The sequence below is a fragment of the Drosophila willistoni genome, unplaced genomic scaffold (genome assembly GCF_018902025.1).
Source record: "Drosophila willistoni isolate 14030-0811.24 unplaced genomic scaffold, UCI_dwil_1.1 Seg143.1, whole genome shotgun sequence".
Classification (NCBI taxonomy): domain Eukaryota; kingdom Metazoa; phylum Arthropoda; class Insecta; order Diptera; family Drosophilidae; genus Drosophila; species Drosophila willistoni.
This window is the reverse complement of record NW_025814102.1, coordinates 1,385,859-1,411,596: the sequence shown is the minus strand read 5'-3', so window position 1 is coordinate 1,411,596 and position 25,738 is coordinate 1,385,859. Positions and strand designations below refer to the sequence as shown.

The 25,738-nt window shown below is 36.9% G+C and overlaps 1 protein-coding gene across 1 annotated transcript; it reads right to left on the bottom strand.

Moving 5' to 3' along the window:
* Window positions 1-12,202: 12,202 nt before the first annotated feature.
* LOC6648658 (uncharacterized serine-rich protein C215.13) lies at window positions 12,203-12,916 on the bottom strand. Its single transcript, XM_002070926.3, has one exon. It carries the CDS (start codon window positions 12,914-12,916, stop codon window positions 12,203-12,205), a length of 714 nt encoding a protein of 237 aa, XP_002070962.1.
* Between the last annotated feature and the right edge of the window lie 12,822 nt (window positions 12,917-25,738).

Sequence of the window (25,738 nt, the reverse complement as noted above, 5' to 3'; positions counted from 1 at the left end):
CTGAAAAATTCAAGCCTGTTAATATGCGTAATTGTGAGATGGGTAAGGGGCAATTTGTGGGTGGATTGTACTGAGGTGAGGTGAGTGAAAGATTCCAACTGCCTCAGGTTGACACAATCCTGGCATGAAGTGGAGTTCCATTCCTCGCCACTTGCTCTGGTGCCTGTGCCTCGGCCTTTGCCTCTGCCTGTGCCTTTGCCTCCGCCTCTGCTTTTGCTTTCGGGTGTGTCTGTCATTGATATGGCGTCTCCTTCCTTTTCCTCTATCATCTCTTCCTCACATGACATGCCACCCACCTACCTTTCCTTCCTGCCTCCTCACTGTTGTCGTTTTCTCGCCTGTTGTTAATTGTCATTGCTTCGCTTTAAGCCGCTCAGCAGCAGCAAGAGGAAAATTCTGCTTCTTTTTCTTATTGTTGCCTATACCGTGTCCCTGAAAAGTGCGAGAAGGGTATATTAAGATCGACATTGTGAATGAAAGTCAAATAGTGAAGTTTTATTTATCAAAACGGGAATAGATTAAATAGAAATTTACATACATTGCATTTACATATCTACGGACTAGTCTGCATATATATATATATTTGATTCCTGAAATGAATCAATATTTATATATTGTATATAGGTATTTCTATTTTATTTCTATGAATATTCAAATAAATTAGCCCATTGTTCATTCTGTTCATTTCGGCTGATCTAGAAAATTTGTTCGAAATATGATTAACTAAAAATTTAAGATTTTTGGATTACAAAATTCAGTGATTTTCGAGAGGGGCATTTTCTTTCTTGCCCAAATCCAAATAAAGTCGTACGCTCATTGACTAATATTATTTATTGTTATTATCAGAATAGGATAAAGTTGTAAACTATCAAACTTGGACTTCAGCTTAGCCTGGGACTCGAAATCGGATCGTCCTTGCTCAGACGAAAAGGAGATAAGTTCATGATTCCAATAAGAATTTGGAAACACATGAAAGAAATAATATTTTAGACAGATTTATCTATTCATTAATAAACTCTCGAATTAATTTTGTTTGGTTTTTGCTCGATTCATGTGACGGGCAATTGGCATTTGTATACGCTTCATACAGGGTATCATGAAATCCTTAGCTTGGGCCAATATACTGAATTTTTGTTGCTGTTGTTGTTGTTGCTGCTGTTTTCACGCGCGGTTAGCGCCTGTAATTGCATTGCCAAGTAAACGACGTACCGCGAATGTGAGAGACATCTGTGTATGAGTGTGCGAGTGTATGTGTGGGTGTGAGTGTGAGTGTGAGTGTGAGTGTGAATAAGTGAAATTTATTTCAACAGCCCGCCAGGCAATCGCAGTTCCACAGCAAAACTGTCGTTTGGCCCCAACTTAGCGAGAGTGAGATAGATAGATTGAGCGAAATGGCAAACACAGCGGGCGAGCGACTGAGAGAAAGAGAGAGAGAACGAAATGTGATCAAAACTTTAATTTTCACCCAACATTTTAAACAGTTTTAGTTAACAGAATTATGACGAAAACCTCTTGCAGTAAATGACATTTGTGACCCCATCAAGTATACGACACGTGTGCCACACACAGCGTTAGCTTGTGTGTACCCTATTAGAAATAAACGAAAAAATGCAACCCTCTTTTAGGAGGATAGTTAAAATCACTGACTCAGATTTTCACTTTTTGATGGGGTAAATACCAATTAGTCGAATAAACTATATCAGTATTATGTTTCGTTGAAATCAGGATAAAAGAGAAGGAAAATGAAATCATTTCCTATAATTCGACTCTCGCAAGATGATATTTAGAAAGATAATCGCTTTATTCCATTAATAACAATTTAAACTAATAACATTCATAATCATAAAGTTTAGTTTGATGATTTGATTAAATAGATCGATAGTTTCAGGACCAATTAAATATGGGTCCACACGAAATTTTCACAAAATGTTGGTCCTAAAAAGGTTAAGATGCTATGGCCATCCAATGGAAACTGAACCATAAATGCAATTCAATTAAATTGTTTCTAATTGAACATCACAAAAAGAAAAGGAAGTTAAAATACATATTTTTATGTACATACATATGTGGGCTTTTACCATAATTTCGTATAAATTTCAATTGATTGATGGATTGATTTACCTAAAACCATAAATCACGATTTAACCATCCAAATCTGTGTCAATTTTTCAACATTTTTACGATTTGCTTTCCACCCCAAATTCTGTTTTTTCCGTTTTTTTTTTGTCTTTTTCCTGTTTTCTTTGTGCAATTTTTCTTAGTTTTATCAGATCACTTGGCAAAAAAGAGACAGCAACTAGAAGATGGCAGGCAACAATTAAAACAGTAAAACACTTGGATGCCTTCAGAGCAGAGGAAAACATTGTTAAAAAAACGGAGAGAGAGAGAAAAAAAACATATACAAACACAAGTAAGAAAATATATAACAAAAAGGGACAAACTAATTTCCCCAAGTCATCGGATCTATACACTGTTCTCTTCCATATAACATTTCGGAAAACTTTTCAAGTTTTCTCTACCATCTTAAGTAGATGGCGATTTAATTAGGGACTTTCTTTCTAAATGACTTGAATTTGTCGACAAAAGTTATAAATGTTCATTTGTGAGAATCTCATAAAGATTGTTGACAAAAATAATGTAATTATACTAAAGATCTGAATATATTGGGTTAGGGATGAGTTAGAGATGACAAAAAAAATCAATAAACGATTGTTAAATTATATCATCGAATCGAAGGTGCACGATTGTTAGCTAACTAAGAAAATAATAGATTACCCAAACTATTTTTATAACTTTGGTCAACTTTTTAATATTGTTATCGATTTAGTTTTTGTTAATCCTTTTCTTATGTCAATAATTGACTGAGTCTTAAGGAATGATTAAAACTTTTGTATACCATGCGACGATTATTTGAGCAATTAAACGATTAACGATTCAATTAATCGAAGGACATTTTTGGATTTCGAACTCCAAACCAGATTAAAGATTCTTTCGATACTTTGTCGTTTTAGAAATCTCAAAAGGAAAGCTTAAATTTCTATGTAGATACTTAAAGTAAACAATTACTGACAAAATGTTAATATTGCCATTTTGAAAGGGTATTTGAAAAGGGGGAAAGACGCAAAGCATGCGGGTTGAATAACAACAAGAACAACAATTAGGTCTCTGACCAAGTGGCCGAGTGCCGAAAGAGGCAGGCCAGATAGAAAGCTAAAGCGAGGGATGACAACGGTAGCAAGAGGGGAAAGAGAAGAGGGAGAGAGAGACGGAAAAGGAGTCAGTAAAGAGGGAGATGAAACCAAAGATTCGCAACAAAAATCTGCTCAATCACTTTTCACTTAACCCAACACACAAGAACTTCAAGTTGAACCAGAATGTGCAGGCACAAAGCGTAACTCGTTGATGCAAGGCGGAGTAATGGGGGCGGGTATGGTGAAGGGCATTTGTAGCAGCAACAGCAGTCAAGAGGCGAGAAGAGAGAAGAGATGAAGGGGAATTGAGCAGGGGCATAAAAGTGATGTGTGGGCTTTTGAACACCAAAAATACAAGAGAACAAACAACAACAAAAGCAGCAGCAGCATCAAGCTAGCAAGCAAAAAGCAAAAGCAAACTTTACGTGGATGATGATATGCAAAAATAACGTGTCTTTCAATTAAGCTACGACTATGAGATACCCTCTAGTTAAAATTTGAACCATTTGTGGAGTGAGGCTCATAAGGATCTCTTCCTTTGCTTATTCTTTCCCATTTTAAATCGACTTTAACATAATTCTTTAATTTTTTCCCATAAATTTAAAGAGCCGGCAACGATTTGAAGATTTACAATGCTAGATATTTAAGATGCATTTAAAAGTAGGCTCTTAAACAGACAGAATTCGAGATCATAAGCAACATCTTGCTTCTGATCATTTCGATATGCCCATTCAATCGTTTTCTATAGGGTAGACAAAGGCAAACCGAAGTTGGAGAGAGTGAGACGAAGGATAGGTTTGCTGGCACACACATCTGTGTGTGTATCAGTAGAGTGTGTGTGTGTGTGTAGGGCCAAACACATCACTTGATATTTAATTCCTACTCCAAAAATAAAAGCGTTCCTCAGCTACGTCAGCATCAGCAGCAGCAACAGCATCAAAAGCCTCACTTGACCCAGAAATACAAAGAAAAAAAAGGAATAAACAAAAAAAAAAGGAGAAAAAATGGAGAAGAGCGAGAGAGAGAGAGAGAGATAGAGAGATGAAGAAAAAAAACAACATATTGCTTGACCAACAAAAAATTGTTGTGCCAGGCAAAAGTAAACATGGAACAGGCCCCAAGCACATTTTGGTCCATGTCGAAGGGCAAACACGAGACCAGACCAAAACAAGGCCAGGTCGAGGATGACCCAGGAACAATGTCGTGAGTGTCGTGTCGTAATATTCACGAATGAGCAACAATTAGGTTCCATCATCCGTTCTTTACGCATCCAGCGACGATCGAACGAGAAACAAAGATTTTACCCACAAGGATATTTTGGTTCTTGATCGCTTGTGATCACTCTTCCTCCTTTTGTGTTTAATCGGTTAGTCCTGTTGGGTTTTGGTTCACTTTTATTTGCAGAATTGACGTTCATCGCATAGTTTTCCGTCTCTGGGGGGGCTTGCTTTGTCTAGGCTCATTAAAGAGCAACCAAAAGAAAATTCAGGAGCTGGGCAGCAGCACAAGAATCTGTGACTTAACAGATTTTATGCCTCTCCTCCTTCTTCTTCATCTTCTGGTGATTCCCTTTTATCTGCCTTTGCCTTGCCTAGGTCCTCCTTAGCTTGATTGCCTTTTTTCGTTGCATTTTGTTGTTGTTAGGGGTTGGATTGATGTTGTTGTTGTTGTAGCTTGGCTTGCACTACGTTGAGTAGGAGGTTCTCGACTTATTGGCATTTTCCGAATATGTCAGCAGCAGGTGCCACGCCTACACGCCCATATACCCAGATCTCCATACGCCCACCAATCAGCCCGCTTTTGTTGATGATGAAAGTGCGTCAAATGGTTTTTTGATTTGCTGTTTGCGTAACTGAGCTCCAAGCCAAGCCAACTCCTTCCCCGATCCGGACTCCCACTCCCGTTCCGACTCACACCCGTTACCAACTCCACAACATCATCCGCATGTGCCTGCGCCTCTCCTAATTGTGTATGCGTGTGCTGTACTATGGACTACGTCGTAGTAATACTCCTTCTCATCATCATCATCATCATTCTCCTCCACCTCCTCCTCCTGCTTCTACCGGATTCTTGCGTAAATTTAACAAGTTCGCACTTGAGGCAAAAACAAAAACTAAGGCCTGGGAAAAGGCTAAACTGAGTTAAATAACACAAAAAGTGTGGGCGACGGAAGGGAGAAGGACGGGACGTCGGCGCGGGTGTAGCTAGGGTGGATGGGTGTTGGAGCAAGTCTCGTAGGGATTAATTTGATTTAGATGTTGGAAGTGTTTTAGATGATATACCCTAAATGTAAATTGCGGCATGTGGGCGAGGCTAAATCAAATTTATGGCATTATTTTTGGTGCAATGAAGTTGGAAGAATATGATGGACTCTGAAAAAGATGGCGAATCTAAGAAAAGAGAGAAGAAAAGATGGAACCCGCGAAGGAAAAGGGAATGTAAATCCAAGAAATCCAAGAAACGCAAAGAAAAAAAGAAGGCAAACAAGGATTATAAAGGGAAGACGTTGAGAAAGAAGTTAAGACCAAAGAAAAGAAAGAGAATAAGAAGAAACGAAAGTAAGAAAGAAGAATACGTAAAACGAATGTAATCAGGAAGGAAACGACAAAGAAGGTGAAAAAGTAGAGAAGGAAGGAATAGATAATATAGGGAAGCAAAGAAATAGCGATAGGAATAAAAGTGAGATAAAGGATGCAAGCGAAGAAAAATGTACAGAAAGATGAAAGGAAAGTGAAAAATAAAATACAGAAGGAATTATAGGAGGAAGAAGGGAAAATAAGGAGAAAGAGACAGTAGATAATAAGATAGAGGAAGGAGGTGTGAAAGAAAAGAAATACTAAAAGACCCAAGGTAAAAAGAAGAAGAAATTATAGAACATATGAAAAGTTCGGAAGATGAAGAGTAAGAGTAACGAAGATATATACTATATCTTATCTGTCTTTCCATGGATTCTCGGAGTGATTTAGCCCTCCTCCGCGGTGGGTGGTAATTCTTCGGCGAAAGTGTATCCAATGCGCGTTACAATGCTAAATCAGTCATGTAACCATCATGTTGACTCATTTTACTCTGGTTTGGTTTTATTTTGTTTTTGTTTTTGGTTTTTTTTTGTTGTGTTTGTCGGTCGAAGAAACAAACAAAGTTGCCACGTTGCCGTTGACAGCTCACAAAAACACTTAAAACGCTGATTTACGTCACGTCTTAGACAGGCAGTGAACCCTTCATTGAATATGGTAGAATGGAATGGGAGGTTAGCATATAAAGCGCCGATTGGGGGATTGTGGGGAATTGTGGGGTCAAAGGATCATTACAACGCACAAAAATTTGTGTGTTGACGCGCATTTGGCAAATTGACTTTGTACAAAGTGCAATTGAGAGAGAATGGAATGGAATGCCTGAAAGCCTTCAATGACGGCGCTACAAATCGATGAGGTGTCGGGTTAAGTTCCGACCCTCCTTGTGCAGGATGATGGACGAACGAACCAACGGACAGATGGACGGACGGACAGACCCACGGACGGATAGTAGTGCTGGTACTTGGGCAAACCTTTATTTGCAGTTGTTGTTGGATTTTTTTCTCGCTTTTATGTTGTTGTTGTTTCTTTACTTGTTCTACTTGTTTGCGCTTTGACAGCTGCAAATTAATTAGATTTAATTATTTGACGTTGCCCTCGCTGCTGCTGCTGCTGCTGTTACGGCTGTTCTTCATTTAACGTCCTTCGAACTGCTGTGCTCTGCTGCCAACGTCCTTCGTCCATTGATTAAGCCTAATTAACTGTACTTGAAGTTTGTAAGCGCTTGGCAAAATTTTAATCATCCATCAAAGCCAAAAACAAGGCCACCCAAATATGTGAAGGGTTTTAAGAGCTCGCCAAGTAAATCAAAATGCGGCAAGGTGAAGAGAGGTATTTTGGATGGGTTGAGAATTAGGACAGATATTTTCTTGTCTTGTATCTATTACAATATGTTTGCAATTATGGAGAAGGCACTGACATCAATCAATTAACTTCTTATCAGTGGATAATTTCCTCAAGTCTCTAAGTGGGTTGCCCTCGGGAGATGGGTTGAGTTGGGTGAAAGAGGCGCTTGCTGGCATTTGGTGGGTGGGCAGATTAACCTGTTGCCGAGGACAACAATATTTGTGCAAATTGAATTCAATTTTAGACATAATTACATATTTACTTACATGTGTATGTACATATATACATATGTACCTATGTATATATATCCACCGCCATTAGTTGGATAAATAGAGTCAAGATTTTCTCTCATCGTCTCTCGATTGAGTGCTCTAAATTTGAAACATGTCTCGGCTTTTGTTGATTTATAATAGTTAAGTAAATTTAGTTTTGCGTAATTAATTCGAGAAATAAAAAACCTCATTTATCAATCAATCTAATCGAAATGGTAACACGAGTATGTCAAGCCGCAAAATAATAGCAGAAACCTAAATATTTCGATTCCATTATCAAATGTCAACGACTTTGTGATACTCTCCAAAAACTTTGACAATGTTCGGAACTTTTGAAATACTATAATAAATGAGGGCACATTATAGACAGGACCTCTTAAGGATTAAAGCAGAAGGCGAGAGAATTTCAAATACAAAACGAGGTCAGATGCAAAACCCAAATTATCTTTCAAACTAATTTTTTGTATCTCCTGGATAAACATCATGAACATAGGATAATACCCTCCTCCATTCACAGTAAATCGAAATAATAAAATGGTAGAAAAAAAATACTTGACAAGTGTGGCAAAAAAAATCAAATAGAAGAGAAAAAAAATAAACGTTCCAACTCACACATTCACGCCAAGGTCGCTGCTCCCCCTAAGTTTCCACTTCCACACACAGTTGAAACCGAAAATTGGCTTACAATTGGCTTGTAAAGCGACGACTAAGTAAATCAAACGTCAAGTGGCTAAAAAAAAACAGAAAAAACCGAAACGAAAAAACGAAGAAATAAATAAAAAGCGATAAAAAAAAGAAAAAAAAACAACAAACACGTCACGGCAATTAAAAGCCAAGTATGGGTACACTAGTAAGAGAGGTGAATGGGGCAGGCAGCAAAAAAGAAGAAGAAGAAGGAGGGGAGGAGGATGGAGGGGCCGAAAAAAAACAGAAATACTGAAACGTTGGCAATTGACCATTTCAAATGCGCATTCCCAATAACGGACAAGAACGTTAGCCAAGCATTAAGAAAGAAACGCTCAAACATTTTTTGCTTTGACACTTTTTTGCTCTCCGGACGATGGCGATATCCATGACAAGGAGCGAGGAAAAGTGGAGATTGAGCTGGAGAAGGCAACTAACTACAGAAGAACTGAGATATCCATTGCAAATTACTTGACTTTAATCAAAGATAGGCATATGGCTTAGCGGCGATCAATCTTTAGATTTACTATCCAAATTATCAACGTATTAGCACGATAGTTTTATCACGCGCACATCACTAGAGTTTGACCTTTTCGAATACCTCTCCCCCCCATCCCACATTTATCCATTGCATATTCCATTTAAGAGTTAAGTCTACAATTATGCTTTAGCCTGACCACAGACATAGATACTCTGCATGCCAAATGTCCAAATAGTGGGGGGGCTTTTGAGTAAGGGCAAGAGGGGTGAGCATGGGTTGGGGAAGGACAAAACTTTTCCACTTTGCAACTATTTCAAAAGTAAAACGAAACTTGTGCCCCACTTAGCCTTTACTTAGCAAGCTCGGCCACTGCTACATCTACTTTGCTACTGCTTGTGATCCAGCTCCTGCTCCTGCTGCTGCTTTTGCATCGGCACCGGCGCCTAACTCCTGCTCCTGCATCGTTTGCGTTCTGTGTCAACGCTTTTAACTCCCCTTCTCGTCGCCTGTCGTCGTTCTTGTCCCTTGTATGCCGTTGCCTTTCTCTTCGTCGATTTCCAATGCGGTTCGTGTCTTTGCCTGCTGCATGATTTATGATTTTTTGCCCAAAAAAAAAAGTATTTGCGGCCTGGCCTCGAGCCAGTCAGCGAGAGAGACAGAGAGAGAGAGTCAGAGTGCCTAGAAGCGTTCAAAGTTGTCGACTCAAATCATTTTAATTGAAAATTACACATGAGCGAAGCCAAAAAGTATAACAAAAATCTATGAAAGGCAAAATTATTACTTCCACATCGAATAGAAATATACCCTACTAAATATTTACATACATAGAAAAGTTGCTCTGAAACTAATATTCTCTTTTACTACACAATATACACCAAAACAAATCAAAAATCCAATTGATGGGTCATTCCAGTGTGTCTAATTGAGAATCTTATACAACTATATATAATCTTTGTTCTAGTAACAATAATTTCATTCCAATGTTCCAACCATAACAATCGGCTATTCAATCTGGTTTGTTTCATACTACATATTTAATTTAAAATAATTTGAAAGTTATTTTTCATAATTAGGGTTTTTGTTGTACCATTCCATTGTTTGTTGTTTTGGTGTGCCAATCCAATGTTTCTAATTGAGGATATCAAAAAACTATGTATTATAATCTTTAATCTCTTTAAAATAATCTATCCATATCCTGTTTGTATGGCTATTCCAGTTTGCTTTTTACTATTTAATTAAAAGTGATTTTAACGTTATATTTAGTATTAAAGTTCTTGTTATTCCATTCCACATTGTTTCTAGGTTTTAGTTTTTCAAAGACTTATTTTTCATAAAGTCTCAAGGAACTCCAAAATTTTTGATCAAATTTTGCCTTCAATCTTAAATTGCATATTCTTAGCTATATTGTATTCACTGTTTGTCATGGTTAGGGCATTGAAATGTATCCAAATATGTATTTAGACAAGGGATCAGTGAAGAAGATGTAGAGAAAGGGTGTAGGGGATGGGGATAGGAGAGAGGTAAACACATGCCCTTGGGTTTGGCCCCAAGGTTTCGCGATGATGACGATGAAAACGTCGAACTGACTGGCTGTCCGGATTCGGGTCCGGCCCCAGGCGCAGGCTTGGCCTTAGCTCTGGTTGGATTTGGTTTGGTCTTTGGCTGACCGGGACTGGGTGGTCCTTGGTCTGCCTGCCGTGTGCCGTGTGCACATGGCACGTTTTGTACGTACCGGAAATGTCCATTCACTTGCATATTAACAAAGTTCCGCACAGGCCAGCAAATAGCAAAGCGACCTCTTGGTCTCTTTCTCTCTTGCTCTCTGCATATACTTTGGCAGTACTTAATAAACTCCCGAGACTTGGACGGACACACATACACATACACATACACATACACATACACAAACACACATATGGCAAGAAGGGGAGAAGCGAGGAGAGAAGGCCAACTAAGTTGCTCGTACATCATAGCATACAGCTGTGCGAATACCGCCTGCTGTGGTTCAACTTAACTTGAGTCAAATAACTGATGAAGAAAAAAGGGGGCAAGGGGAGGGCAGTGGGATGATAGGGGAGCACTGATGATGGTGGTGGCTGGTGGACGAACAGGAAAGTATTTCGAAGGCACCGGAAACAGGAAGCAAGCAATAATTCAAATGAATTTCAAATCAAATCATTACAAAACATTTACAAAGTATGCGCAGAGCGTTGCACAAAACCGCAGGAGAGAGATTCAATTCGAGTTTCATTCCCCTGCCGATTGGCCCCCACTTTGGGCACCAACTTTGACTTTTGCCAGTTAAGAGTGGGAGCAAGCGGCCAAGAAGACAGGTGGCAAAAGGGTAGAAAGGGGATGTGATATCGACTTGCTTTGACTGCAGTGATTAATTTCTATTATTATGACACTGATTACAGCCACTTACAGGCTCATTACAGTCATGAGCACATAATGCACACAAGCCCGAACACACTGGACACGTGACAAGGGAACAGGGGGGTGATGTGGGTGATGTGTCTCTGTATGAGTGTGTGTGTGTGTGAGGTAGCTGGAAGGAACAGTGTGAACGGTGTGAACATTTATCAAGACATTGACCGCCGGCCGCATGCAGCGACAAAGATCGTTTGTCTTGCACTTGAACGGAACAGACCAGAGCAGGCACCAAGTAGGGCAGACCATGAACTGGCCGGTTTTGCTTTAGGCCCAGTTTACACAGCCCATTAAAGTGCCCAGCCAGCTGCCCTGGCGCAAAATTTATGCATTCTTTCAGTGACTTGGTATTCGTGTTAGACTTTATTTTGACAAGCAATTTGACTAGCACGTGAAAACGATGGGCAAACTTGTTGAAATTATCTTTATATAAATATATATAAATCAGGTATTTTTGGTCATATAATTTTCACTTTCACAACATATTTAAAAAGACATCGAATGTGGCCATAAAATGAGAAACACATATATTTATTTATAATTTTTCAAAATTTTACTAACATTTCGTCATCCAAGAAACATTTATACATCTTTTAAATTTGAATATTATTTACTTTTGTTACTAAAATTTATTGTTAAGGAAATTATAAAGTGCATAATCCAGCTAACATTAAGCTAGATCAGATAATTATATCATATAGTTTCCATAGCTAGCTTGGATAACGACATGCTGTTGTTCATTTTATTGCTGATTTTGAAATGTTATGATCATCCTCAAATAATATTTTAAAACTTTTAACGCTTTTAGGACCACTCCTGCCCATGGGCCACATATATATTTGGTCTTGAAAGCGAACCAAAACAATTCTTTATACTAATTATTGTTTGTTTTTAAAATGGATTTCTTTGTCATTCGAAGTCTTGACTGGAAATTGTCATAATTTATGCCATGTTTTGAAACTTTCAACTTGAAAACTAAATCCATAACTCCAAGATTCAATTTTACCAATTATTCTGGCGTATATGTATATAGAAAGGTTTATATTCAATATAAAATAGAAAGGATCACCATGTGTATTGAATTAAAAATAATAATTTTGCAATTTTATTTAGACAAATCAATAAATAAATAAATAATTAATTTTAATAAAAAAAAAAGGATTTTTAGAAAAAAAAATTGAGGTTTGCGTTGGCTTAATTAACTAACTGCTGATTTGTTGGCAGCAATCAACCGCGATTGGGCCTAACTACCATCACCTGGGCCTGACCCTTCTTTTTGCCACGTTTGTTTTTGTTGCCGCGACGGCGACGATTGGCATTGACATTGCCACGACGCTTGGTCACCCGACGGCGTCTATTGGGTTGGACGCGGCGGCGATTGAGGCCACCGGCAGCTGGACGACGACGCTGGAGGGCACCATCGGCCACAATTTGTGGCAAAAGATCAGCTATTGGCGAGGCATTAATGGCCGCACTGATGGCCGCATTTGTGGCAGATGAAGACGAAGAGGAGGAGGACGAAGAGCCACCATTGAGATTAACATAGATGGCACCGTTCGATGTGGTTGTAACAGTTGATGTTGGTGATGTGCTTGTGCTTGTGCCTGTCACTGCGCTAGTTCCTGTATTAGACGTAGAAGTCGTAGGTCTCAATTGTTCGAGCATATCCTGCTTATTGGTAATGTATTGATTCAATGCTGCATTGATGCCCGAATTGGAAGTGCTGCTGCTGCTGCTGCTCAGACTGGAAGCCAAAAATCTCAACTGTCCATTGACATTGCCATCTTTGACATAGATGCCAGCCAAATGGGGCTCACCAGCCTTGCCTTCTGGCGAAGAAGCCACGGCGACAGCGCCCTCAACTGCTGGAGCAGAAGCAACTGCTGGAGATGATATGACCAGCCATAGGCCGGCAATCAATAAGTAAATGCTGTTCCACATTATTTTCGTATATTTGAATTTTGGTGTGATCGATCAAGATCTCAACACTGAGAACTGAAGACTGTGAACTGTCGTTTGCCAGTTGCCCATTTTTATACTCGCCTCCCAAACGTCCCAAACATGAGTTGGTAAAATAAAATAAAATAATATAAGACAAAAAAAAAAAAATTATTATTATCACGCTTTCTTTTACATAGAATTCAGTATTTTCTTTTTTGCACATATCATTTACTATTCATTCTTCATTATGAATTAATGAAGAAGCCCTCAAGCCATTCGCAGCTTTCTAAGTACGAAGCATGTCAAGTACTTTTATCTTTTGTTTGCTTTGAAATCAACGGCTGCTGATTCTGCTGATCGTGTTGCTGCTGCTGCTGTTATAGGCCCTCAAGACGAATATGAATGAGGGGGAACGTTAATTAGAGACAACTATTTCATATGCACCTTGACGAAGGAGAAGAAATTGATTCAAGTAGGCGCCGCATTTGCTTTTAACAAGATGAAAAGAAAACGAACGAACCGAAAAACGAATATCCAAAAGCAAAAATTTACATTGAGATTGATTTTCGAAATATTTGAAAGTTTCAGTTCGATTCACTGGATTCAAGTCAATTGTAATGCCACCACTTGAATCAAATGGCACACGCATCAATCATTCTATTCTAGTTCTCGATCAAAAGATATAAAATCGAAAGTTAAATGAGTTTACATTTTAAGCAAATTCTAGCAGGAAAGTTTTAAATAAATAAAAAAAACTAATAGCTAAAATTCACAATATTACTAAAGTATGAAGTCAAACAAGTATCTAAATAAAGTATAACGTGACTTCAAATTGTTTTTGCCATAATAAGATTAACATAATTCCTTTGATTCCTTACAAAAAATTAGCAATTCAAGTAAAATGTAGGGAAAGAAGGTAAGTAAGGCGGCCCGCCGATTACGTGACTCTAAAATTCAGATGTTCATACGATCCGATAGACAGACGGTCTAACATAGCTAGATCATTTCGGTTGTTGATGTTGGTCAAGAATATATATATACTTTATGGGGTCGGAAAAGACTCCGTCTGCCTGTTAACATATGACTTATTGAAATTCTATTGATTGAAAGCTATTTTATCTACAGTAAATACTCCCATTAGCTCCCTAACACTTCCATTAGCTGGAACCGACAAAATGAAGAAGAAAATGATTCTTCATAAAAGCAAATGTTTTTATTTTCGATATTCGCGTGCTTTTTTATACCCTTGCAGAGGGTATTATTAAATTGGTTAGATGTTTGTAAACTTGGTATTTAAGCTATTTATATCCTGGGTGAAATGAAGGATGCAAATCATCCGGATCGGACCACTATATCATTAAGTGCTATACGAAAAATCAGTGAAGGAGTGGGAGTATCTTTACTTGACTTGAGATAGTTTTTCGTGTATAAAAAATTCGTATCCTGAAGTTTCAAAAGGATCAGATAAATAGAAATAGAGCATAAGTTTTGAAGTTATAGATCGGCAGACGAGACGGCAGAGCTGGAGACAGAAAGAGATTGAAACATTTCAAAATATTAATGCCAAAGACTACAAGGATATATCACGGTATGGGCAGTAGTAGAGATGACTTCGAGTAATAATCGGTATCGATGGAATATCGATAAGAAACGATATACGATGCTTGAGAAGTCATTCTGAAGAGTAGAGTCTGTGGAGTAGAGTAAGTCGGTAAAGTTGCGTCTCGAAGTGTGCTGATAGTCGGGGATAAGGTTCAAGGTCCACATATATAAGCTTGTGCATATCCGATTTTAGCTTCAGTTTTTAAATTCAGATATTATTGAATTTCGCACTACACACTACAAGCTTTTTCAAAAACTTCATAAATGTAATTTTTTGGAAACGGCCAACACAGGACAATAATTTACCAAAAGATCTGTTTTAATCTCAGCGATTAAGTACTTAAAGTAGGAACATTTCCTGATCTAGAATACCTTTAAAAATCAAAATTTATTTTGGTTGACCCAACTATTTAGTCAATGTTACCTTTAGTATTCTTACTTAACTCTAATGAGAAGGCTTTTTGATCCAAAAACTTTTTCAATGGGTAGTTTTTTTTTTTTTGTAGTAGTAGTTTTGACCAAAAGTGAGTTTATGAATTAGGTTATTGGATGGTTCGCTTCTTAGAGGAGTTTGCTTCTAGGACGAGTTCTCAATGAGAGGTTTTACTGTATCGTATATCCTGTATCCTGTGTATGTATTGTGAAAACATATTCAATAGGAACTAATAGGAATACGCGAGAAACTTTGTAAGCTTGAAGTCTAAAAAACTTAACTAGTTACCAAAAATAAATAAATATTTAGTTACTGATACTGAATCCACTAAAACTCTAGAATAAGTTTTTGTTCTTAAACGGATTGATGTTTGTTCTAGGTGTATTACAAATACTTCAATACAAACTTCAAGTTCAACTGATTTTTCTTTTCCTTACTCCAGCAATCTGTATCTATCTTCACATTTTGTCGCTTATTTATCATTTGCACTTCCGCTTTTCATATTTGCCTTTTCCATTTACTTCATTTTTATAGTGTTTGTGTGTGTGCTGGGTTTTTCTCTTTTTTTTTTTTTGGAAAAAAAACTGAAACTGAATAACGCACAATATGAAAGTTGGACGGCGAGACGTTGAGGGCGGTGTGGGTTAAAGTAAAGGCAACTCCGGCCGCTTGTGTGAATTATGTGAGCATGCTCTGGGCAATATTTTATAGTCCTAGCAGCTTGCCCCACTGCTGCATGCCCCATACCGCATGGCCCATGTGTGCATCATAATTTACAACACATTTTGCAGGAAGAAGAAGCTGATTAGATTACGTCTCGCCTACAAATTGGATGGGACAGAGAGAGAGAGAGAGAGAGAGAGAGAGAGAGAGAGAGAGAGAGAAAAAGATATTTTTCTGATGCAAAGTTTTCTTTAAACAAATGCCGCCGCCTTAATTTCCAAGTTCCTGTCAGTTAGTTCGTATCCTTCTTCACCTTTTTAACTAAACATAAAAGAAAGATATCGAAGCCATATTAAATGTGCATGTTAAATAAAGGTTAACACAAAATTTTTGATTTCGTTTTTTTGTTTCTCTCCTGTTTGGGTGGGGAAAATTATAGAGCACGAGCTGAAGAAACCGCTAATTAAAAATGCATTCATCTTGCGATAAACTTCGAGTCTGGCTCCTGGTATAAATTGTGTTGTAGCCAAAGCATAAATCTTTATTATCGTGTGGAGAAAAAAACAAAAACAAAAACAGAAAAAGGGAAGAAAGGGGAAAATAACGAAACGACAATACGACAGTAAACCCAATATACCAGGAAAAATGTCGAGAAACGAAGATAAATATGAGAAGTCATGGAATTAAGAAATAAATATACAAAACCAATAAGCATAAGACATTAAGTAATCAGCGGCAGCGGCAACAGCAACAGCCACAGCAACGGAACTCCAAATGGAACTTAATTAGTTCAGGCCAAACGGACAATGGCACAGTGGTTCGAAATCGTTAAGGCGAATGTCAAACATTTTATTCTTTAAATTTGGTTAGAAACCTTGGAGAAATAAATCGAAATTTGGGAACTCATTTTCGATTGGTGGGTAAGGTTTTGCGATGATGTTTGTATCTCACGCGTTTCGTTCGGTTTTTTGTATCGATATTTTTCGAATTAAGCACTGAAATTGTAACATTGACTGGAAAAAATCAGTTATTCGCAGTAAACACAAGTGCATATCACTATTTCACTTCCATCCGTTAAACCCAACCGTTCCGAATAGATGAATCTTCTGGCGATCAGGTTTTATGTTAGTTAATCAATAATTCGTTTCTTTACTATCTACATATATGTTCCTTGTGTATACTTTATTGTTTCAATTCCAAACTACGCTTTTGAATTTCAGTGCGTGAGGAATGAAATTAATTAATTTATTATTTCCATCGACGGTTAAAAATTAAGACTTAATGTTTGTTTGCATATATCATAATTATATCGATCAAACAAATCCAGGATATATCGGTTAACAAGATAAACATGGATGTTAAGCAATCGTCTGGGATAACTGAAATTTTTCAAAATTAATTATTTGGTTTTTTAGTTCGTTAAATATTTGTTTTTCAACCACTGTGTGGACATTGCATTGGTCGCTTCTGTTGGCTCCCTGATTGGAGCCTGAATCGGGCTCTGGTCTGCATTTATGAATTGAGACTTTGGCGTCCATACTACCTACTTAATGAAGTACTCACATTGACTCACATTCACTCTTTTGCATAGTCGGAATCACTTGCTCACTCACTCGATTGCTCCTTTCATTAGCATTCACACTATACTACTAATTGTCCTCTCAGGCTAGAAGCATTTTCCATCGTTTTTTTTTTGCCTGCTACTGCTGCTATTGCTGATTTGATTGGGAATTGAAAACAATCGAAATCAGAATCACAATTCGAATTGAAATTGGAGAAATCAGAGAGGAAGCAGCAGAGCAGCAGCTGCTAATGAAGTCAAAACTCATCAATGCATACAAAATGCGCTGCGTGGCCATTTCCGCTTTGATTTATGCCTTTTTCTAGGCAACGCGGCCTAAAGGGAGCCTCTAAAAGTCAAAAAGCAACAGCAATGGCAACAATCGGAAACAAAAATCGTCAAATGTGCTGGGGAAAAATGATTAAATGATGGAAATAACTGGACGAGGGAGGCATAAGAAACGGTCGGGTCGGGTAGTACGGAGAGAGCACCAGGTGGTGATTGTGACGAAAAGCTGCTAATTTGATTGATATTGATGATTGTGAGAACACAACAAACAATTATTGAGTGTTGCTATGTGGATTGATGCATCATGTGTGCGCAATTTGGGGTGAGACTCGAAGAAAAAACATGATCAAGAAAGCATGAATGGGTAAAATAATCGTAAAAATGCAACTTGAAGTTAGACACTAAAAATTACAGAAAGTTGTAACTTGCTATTGTTATAAGTTATAACTGAATGACAAACTTTTAAAATACATCTGTAACTTAAATTGATTGAAACGAACTGAATGGAGCATCGTACCAAAATTGAAAAAGTTATCGTTAGTAATCGTCATCGCAAAAAAGATCTGTGTTAGGATCTCATGGATTTAGTTCTTTTGTGGTAAATGTTTGTTATCTGGCGATTGGATCGATTAGCTCTAAATTAGTAAAATAAAATGATTCAGTTCACTGATTTTGGATTTTTTTCTTCCGTTTCATTTCATTCTTTTTTTGCTGCTGCAAACGAGGTCAACTGATTGTGAGTAAGTTGATTAGGTTAGAGAGACTATATTTGTACTAGAGATAATATAGTTATAAATTTCATTTTTATTTGCTTTGAATTTGACTTTAAATTGTGTAGACCTTGAGCGAATGAAATGTTCCAGTTGGCCAGTTGGTCAGTTATTTTTGTTGTTGTTTTTGTTGCTTCTTTCTATATGTATATATGTATGAATATGTAGTTGTTGCAATTGTCTGCATTGCAGCAGGCCGTAAATTTATGGGAAATAAATTTATAGCATTTTGTTGTTGTCCTGCTCATCTGCTGCCTTCCTGCCGGACTTTACCCCAAGCCCCAGCCAAGTGCTTTACCCATACTCATAGACTTATGCCTTATGCCTGTCCAAGGCTAAGAAAAGGCAGTCAGAACATTTGGCAAAAATTGCTAAAAATTGAAATCAACTAGGCAAATGTTGCTAGAGACAATTGTCACAAAACGAACAGATGCAGATTGCAAGGAACGGTTGGATGGGGTGGTCGACAGTGGTGGGTGGCGGGGGGTAGCCAAGAGAATGGTCCCTTTTGTTGGCCAGGCACATTAAGTTGTTCCTTGTTGTTTGCCTCGTTGAGAGCTTATCTGCATGCACCACAATTATTTCAGCTTGTCACACGTTTTTGGCACAGAAGTTTCGAAAGGGGCAAACTGATGGCTGGGGATGGTTGGCAAGCGGGTGCTCCGGGTAGCGGGTTGGGGACAGCCTGGGACTGCCTGGGACAACTTGTGAACTTTACAAATTGAAATTAATTACTTTGCATTTGGCATTGTCTAAATACAAAATCGTCGCTTTCAAAATAAGTGAATACCAAATTTGGGATGAGCGAGTATTGCATCAAAATTGCAATAGATTAATTTGTAAGGTTTTATTTTGGTTATCCGTTTTAAGATTTTCCCAAAATTGGTGAAAAAAATTCACCAAAATTTTGGTGGGTAAAACGTTAACTAGACTCTACTTCTAAACTGTTCAATTAAGGTCTAGAATGAGTGCATGATATATAGTACATAGATTAGCAAACAAGAAGAGTATTAAATTTGTATATATCTCAAGCGATATCTGTTGACAAATGTTTGTGAAATTGCTTTTCTATATGGTTTACCGTTTTCCAACTATTTGAATTATCATATTTTTTTCGAGTCTCGTCGAAAGTTTAAACCACTAGAAAATAACTGTACATATATGGGACATTGGTTTCCTTCCGCCTTATCCGTTCCCTTTATCCTTTCATGACTGGCTGTCCTAGCGTCCTTTATGTAGTTTTCATATTTCCATTCGTTTTCTCTTGGTATTTCGTAAGTTTCATTTTTGTTTTTTCTGCATGTTTCTTGTCCAACATCAGTTTTGTGACCGCTTTGCCACGCCTCACCACCACCGTCCTCAACTAAACGCCCATATTGTTAGAATGTTTTGTTGAGTTTGTTGCTTTATTTCGCTTGGCAAGTTTTTTGCAAATTTTGCCAATTTTTTTTGTTTGTGACCCCCTCCCTCTATCTATGTTTCTCCTGCTCTCTATATCTCTCTCCCTTTCTCTCTCTCTCTCTCTCTCCTCTCTCTGTCTATGGTTTTGATGTCAGTTTTTCATTGCCGCTTGTTAGTTTGCTGTATTCTCTGGCAAAGTTCTTTGTCATGTTTGTTGTTTGCCCATGTCTCCTGCCATCCGGCTTCTCCCTTTTTAGACGTTGTTGTTCGCTGTCGCCTAAAACGAAAAGCGAAATGTTTTCATTTGCCAAGACTCAAATTGACATTGACAACGGAGAAGGCTAGGCAACAATAGAAAGACAACAACAAATCGCAAAAATATATAAAAATTACTGGAAAATTAAGCTGATATATACGTAAAAGTGTTAGTTAAAAATTTATATAATACACATATTTCCAAGTAGTTTTAAAGGACTTTTTACGAGAGCTTTTGCAACGTTTCAATTCTCATGGGTTTTTAATTTAAACAGTAAAGTAAACATAAAGTTTTTTTGATTGATCCAAGCGAAAATAGCTACAGTCATGTTGATAATAATAGGTACACTGATATGTTTTTCAAGATTTTGTGATAACTATTATAAATTCAAGGAAATAATTGCGGGACATCGATTAGAGGTTTATATATATATAATTTAGCAAATTGAATTTTACTTTTTATTTAAATCAAGCACAATCGTTTTCCATTACAAGCATCTGACTTAATTTAGAGTACTTTCTAAAGTCAGAATTATATATTTTTAGCCCCAGGAAATTATCCAAAAACAATTTCATTGGGTTTAGTCCTTTTTCGGCACTTTGTAATGCATATTTTGATTGCGTCTATCCCTTAAGTTCTTGTCTTTTAAGTTGTCTTGTTCGTCCTTAGCTAAAATTTAATTATCCTTGTCTACTTATATAATAATCCTTATATAGTTACCTTTAAAATAAGGCTAATCCCATGCATATATAAAATAACGCTATTGTGTTTATCCCTTATACGGTATTCTACAACGATTAAGTCATATCGATATCAACGCTGTGAAATCGATGGCATTTAAAAGAGACAACTCTGATACGTTCTTCCTATCTTAATAATAAGCCATCCATTGAGATTGCATTATAAAACCAAGAAGACAATAAACTATTTTACCTCTTACACTACTCACCTAAAAGCATAGTGGGCGAAGTGAGATTTCAAAGTGTTACCTAACACTCTTATTAATTTTCTTAAGCTTTACGGAAAAAGATTATACTAAAAATACAATACAATTTATTTAATCTATGTAAATAGTTAATAAATCTCGAAAATTGTTTCGCAAATCGGAGGATTATTTCCAAACCTTTAAACCCCATAAATCCGCCACTGGTTGTAACAAGCATAATTCTAGACACAAATTTGCCCTCTATGAACTTGGTTTGGTCGAAAAATATATGGCCTTAGGTTGTATGTGTTTGTGTGTGTGTGTGTGTTTGAGGCATTGTTTACAACGTGGCACAATTCCAGCTGCTGGTGCTGATGCTGATGCCTGATGCTGCTCCTGTTCTCCTACGCACATAAATTGTTGTAGTTGTAGCTAAACATAAGTTATGTGTGCGAAAGGCCAAAGCGAGTGCCTAGACGAGGGGAGGCACTCATGAATATGAACATGAATATCATCTGCATAGAACAGAGACCTAGTAAATGGGTAAGAGATGAGAGCAGCGGCATTGGGATGCCAACAACAAAAACAGAAACAACAAAAAAAAAGAGGGGTGGTAGCGGCCAGTAGGAACCAAACTGTAACCAACTGTTGCATGTCTGCAAACTGAAATAACGCGCATAATTGCCGCATACATTTGCCATACCCTGGAACATTGAAACCTTAATAGCCAAGGGCATATTCCTTTACCATAAAAGTAAGTAGAAATGGGAGATTTCTCGAATTAGAACTTGTAGGAAAATAAATCAAGTTAAATTTAAACTCTACTAATCGAAAATTAATCTAAATCTAATTTAGAGTTTGATGTTTCACATCACAACCTTCTTTTGAAATATTACTTTAGAATTATGATAATCTTTGTTTTGCAACCTCTTAATACATTATTTTCCGGTTTAATTCCACAATTTACCATAAATAGTTTTTTGTAGTATTTTGAAGATACTATTAATGGTAAAAGAAAGTAAGAGGCTCTGGTTTTTGTCCTTTGATAGAAAATCTGTTGATGTTTTTGGACATCATTGCTAATACTCGAAAAACTCTACGAACTTAAAATATTTGTTGCTTATAATAAGAAATGTTAAACTTTATTATAGGACTTATGATTTTTTAAAATGTTGACTTGCCCTTTTTTTAACGGATTCTGTGGGACGTTTCTCCCACTGCAGTTTTATAAAATTATTTAAGAGATATCTAAGAGATGCAAATGACTAGTTAATGCGACTAATTAAGGAATAGACACTTTGGGATAATAGGTTATTGGAAGATAAAGGTGGTCAATATTTTAACAATATAGGCCTATAAAACTTTCAAAGTGCATGATGCATACTAACTCAAATTTGCTAAGAATTATTATTATACATACGAATTTTCCTTCTCTCTATATCTACCCAAAAATGCCAAAAGTGTTAAGTTAAATATATAATAAAGAAATATCAAAATTTTAGGTTTGTTTTGTTGAATCATGTGGTTGAACTTTTTGCGGAAATGACCATATAATTGTGACTAGTTTAGAAAGATTGTTCTTTTGAGGACCTCCATTAGAAACAGCTTTGCCTGGAGGGCATATAACTGACAAAATATTTCGATCTGTAAGAAAGCTTTACCTAGCTATACCTTTCCTATCAACAAAGCTAATCTATCGATTTGACTTTAAGAGGTATTTATTAGGTCGACCCTGCTAAAATCGATGGGGCATTTTCGCAACTGGCATGTTTTACAACACTTTTTCTAGTCAGTCAGTCAGTCAGTCAGTCAATCTAGCATCTGGCATCGATGACACAATTCTCAAAAGTCTTGACTTGGCTTTGTCGACACAGTTTCAGCAATTTTCACATCTTAAAGCTGACTTTCTTTTGCAGTGTAAATGCATTTTGTCTGTTTTTCTTTTTTGCTTTTGTTTTCCCATTTAGTTTTTCCTTTTAAAACATCTGTCCCATAAGTCACCTTAAATAGCAAACAAAAACAATAAGGGCTTAGCAGCGTTTTGATAGCCTTTTAGCAAAAGGTCTTGCATAATTCACGTAACCCATGACAACTACTTTAGTTCTCTCTGTGGTGTAGGTGGGGGTGGGGGTGGACTAACATGCAAATTACAGTTTGCTGGCCAAAATGCAAATTGAAATAATTATTAATTATAGTTGACGACTCCAGTTTCCGTTCCGTCCTAGACCCAAAAATCAAATGAACTAAGAAAACAGAGACAATAAAAATAATAGAAATCGAAATAAAATAGACACTCAGTCAGTCAGAGACAAAAGCCTACATTTTCCACTCTCACACACACACACACACACACACACACAGAGAGAGACACACACAGCTTGAAGCTGGGAATAAGATCGCAGTGTGCAATTTAAGAGCGACTTAAGTAGGTAAGCCCCCCATAATGAATGACTTCTAACCGACAATGAGAAAATTGCGTAAGACAGTCACCGACACACAAAGTGGAATTCAACTTGAATGAATGAGCGCAAAGAAAAAATAAATAACTAAGAAATCAAAACACAAAACAAAAAGCAGAAACGTTGACAACTCGCAATTTTCTAACAATTACACGTGGCTTGCACGTGAGAAAAAATCTCAATCTCCAATGAGGAATCAAAATGAAACTAAGAAAAACGAAACCACATCTGAAATGGATGGATATATGAAATGATTGGTAACGAAATGAAATAGTATGATATGAAGTTAAATAAATAGAAATAGAAATGGAATAAAATGAAATGAAGCGAAATGAAATAAAATATAAGCAAAGGGATAGGAATGGATGTGAAAAACTAATGTGAAACGAAAAGAAACTAAATGAATTAAATGCAATGAAAATAATTGAGTTAGAAGTATAGGAAAGTATTGAATGGTAATGAATCCAATCAATAGCAGTATATATGTGTGTATGTGTGTATGAATAGCATAATTTTCCACGAAAGAAAATGAAAAATCAGAGACTGATACATGGTCAAACCTTAAATTGCCGGCATCAAATTGAGAAACAAAAATTAAAACTACCTGCCAGCACCTGTCCAAACTCTCAAGAGCCTTGCCTTTGGGGCCTTCTTTAGAGCCCATTTTGTAAACCCCCCATTGAAAACCCCTCATCCCCCATCCGCCATCTCATTCGCATACTCTGTACGTATAAGAAAGTTAAGCTTTTCGCTGGCCTTCTGCCTGGACATGTTAATTTTCAATTGCAATTGGGCAGCAACTGTTGCCTCTGGTCGTCGTTTTTATCGCCAACATTGTCTTTAGATTGTGATGGGTTGGGTTTGGCTTGGGTTGGGTTTGATTTGCCTCGCAAGGGGAGGCGGGACGGGGCCTCAAATTACTAAACAACAAAGATCTTGGGGACTCATGGGTATGTACGGTAGCGGTAGCTGGTAATTTTCGCGCTGTTAAATCTTCCCATCGGAGATGGTTGCGTGACTCAGTCACATTCCAAAGTCAAGTTTCACGTTACTAAAATTGAACTTCCATTTGATATCCTCTACAAAAAAAAAAGTAATACTGAATGGAAAACTGTTTTATACTAATGAAGTAACCCTCGGCCCACAAGCAAACCTTCGAAGTTTCTTATTATTTAACTAAAACTTATTTAAAACTCTATTCTATAAATCTATTACAAAAATATGTTTGAAAATGAGCAAAATTTATGTATAATAATGTTATTTAAACAAACATTAAACAAAAAGTTCTTTAATCCCTATTTAAAGTTATACAAAAATATTTTGGAAAGTCAGTTTTCAGTTTTATTTTGAGCAAAAAAAAGTAATACATATAATTTTTAATCACTATATTGTTTTATTTGGTTTTTCTTATCAAAAAATATATCTATGAATGATTCTTTGTTTAATTGTGCAAAATTAATAATCTGTTTACTGAAAAAAATATTAAAAAAATTGAATTTTTTAAAATGTTTCCAAAAATTTGTTACTGAAAAAAAGATAGTATTTTATTTAATCCTCTGTAAATAAATGAGTTTTTTATTTAATCAGCTACGATTTCTGGCATATATTTATAGGTGAGTCGGAAAAAATATTCATTTTGCCATCTCTATGTCACGCAACCATCACTAAGACTAATGGAATGCACTGCTGCCGGTGTTGCGTCTGCGCAATTTCATTATAATGATGATGACGCCTTTGTACGACGAACCAACCAACCAACCAGTCAGTCAGTCAGTCAGTTAGCCTCTCAACAAGAATATTAACTTCAACTTGAACTAAACAACTTAAAGTATTTGATATTACAATTCAAATTTAAGTACCCATTTCATCAAAAAGTTTGTATACCCTTTCCACAAAGTTGTGCTGAATGTGAACATAGATCATTGGGCACTGAAATCGTTATCTATCTATAGAATCCAAAAGAGATTAAATGCGAATTGGTTTTGTTTTTAAGTGATTAGTAAAGGGTATCTCAAAGTCGTTCTATTAACTTGTAGTAAGTAAATTTGGGGTTTTCTTTGCTTTACCTTCTTTTTTGTTGGTTATTTTTGATGCTTATCCGTTTTTAGAATATCAATTATAAGTCATTTACTTGTGGGACACGTTCGTTGGAGCGATTTCAGTCACCCAGTTACAGTTACGTCAAAACTGTACCCCCCACCCCCCCTTTTAATCACCATCCCCCTCTGTTTACAGTGGCGTACATACGTCTTCCTTCTCGACAACAACGACTAGTGTGAAACTGTAAAAGTGCTTTTTAATTTAAGCTCATTTTAATTGTGAGAACTTTATTCTATTTACTTTTGGGTTTTGTTTTCACCTCGTTTTCCAGGCAAATCACATAAAAAATTTTTACCTTGATTTAGTGTTGGGTTTCTTTCTGTTTTGTTTGTCTGTCTCTCTGTTTTGTTTGTCTAGGTGGCCA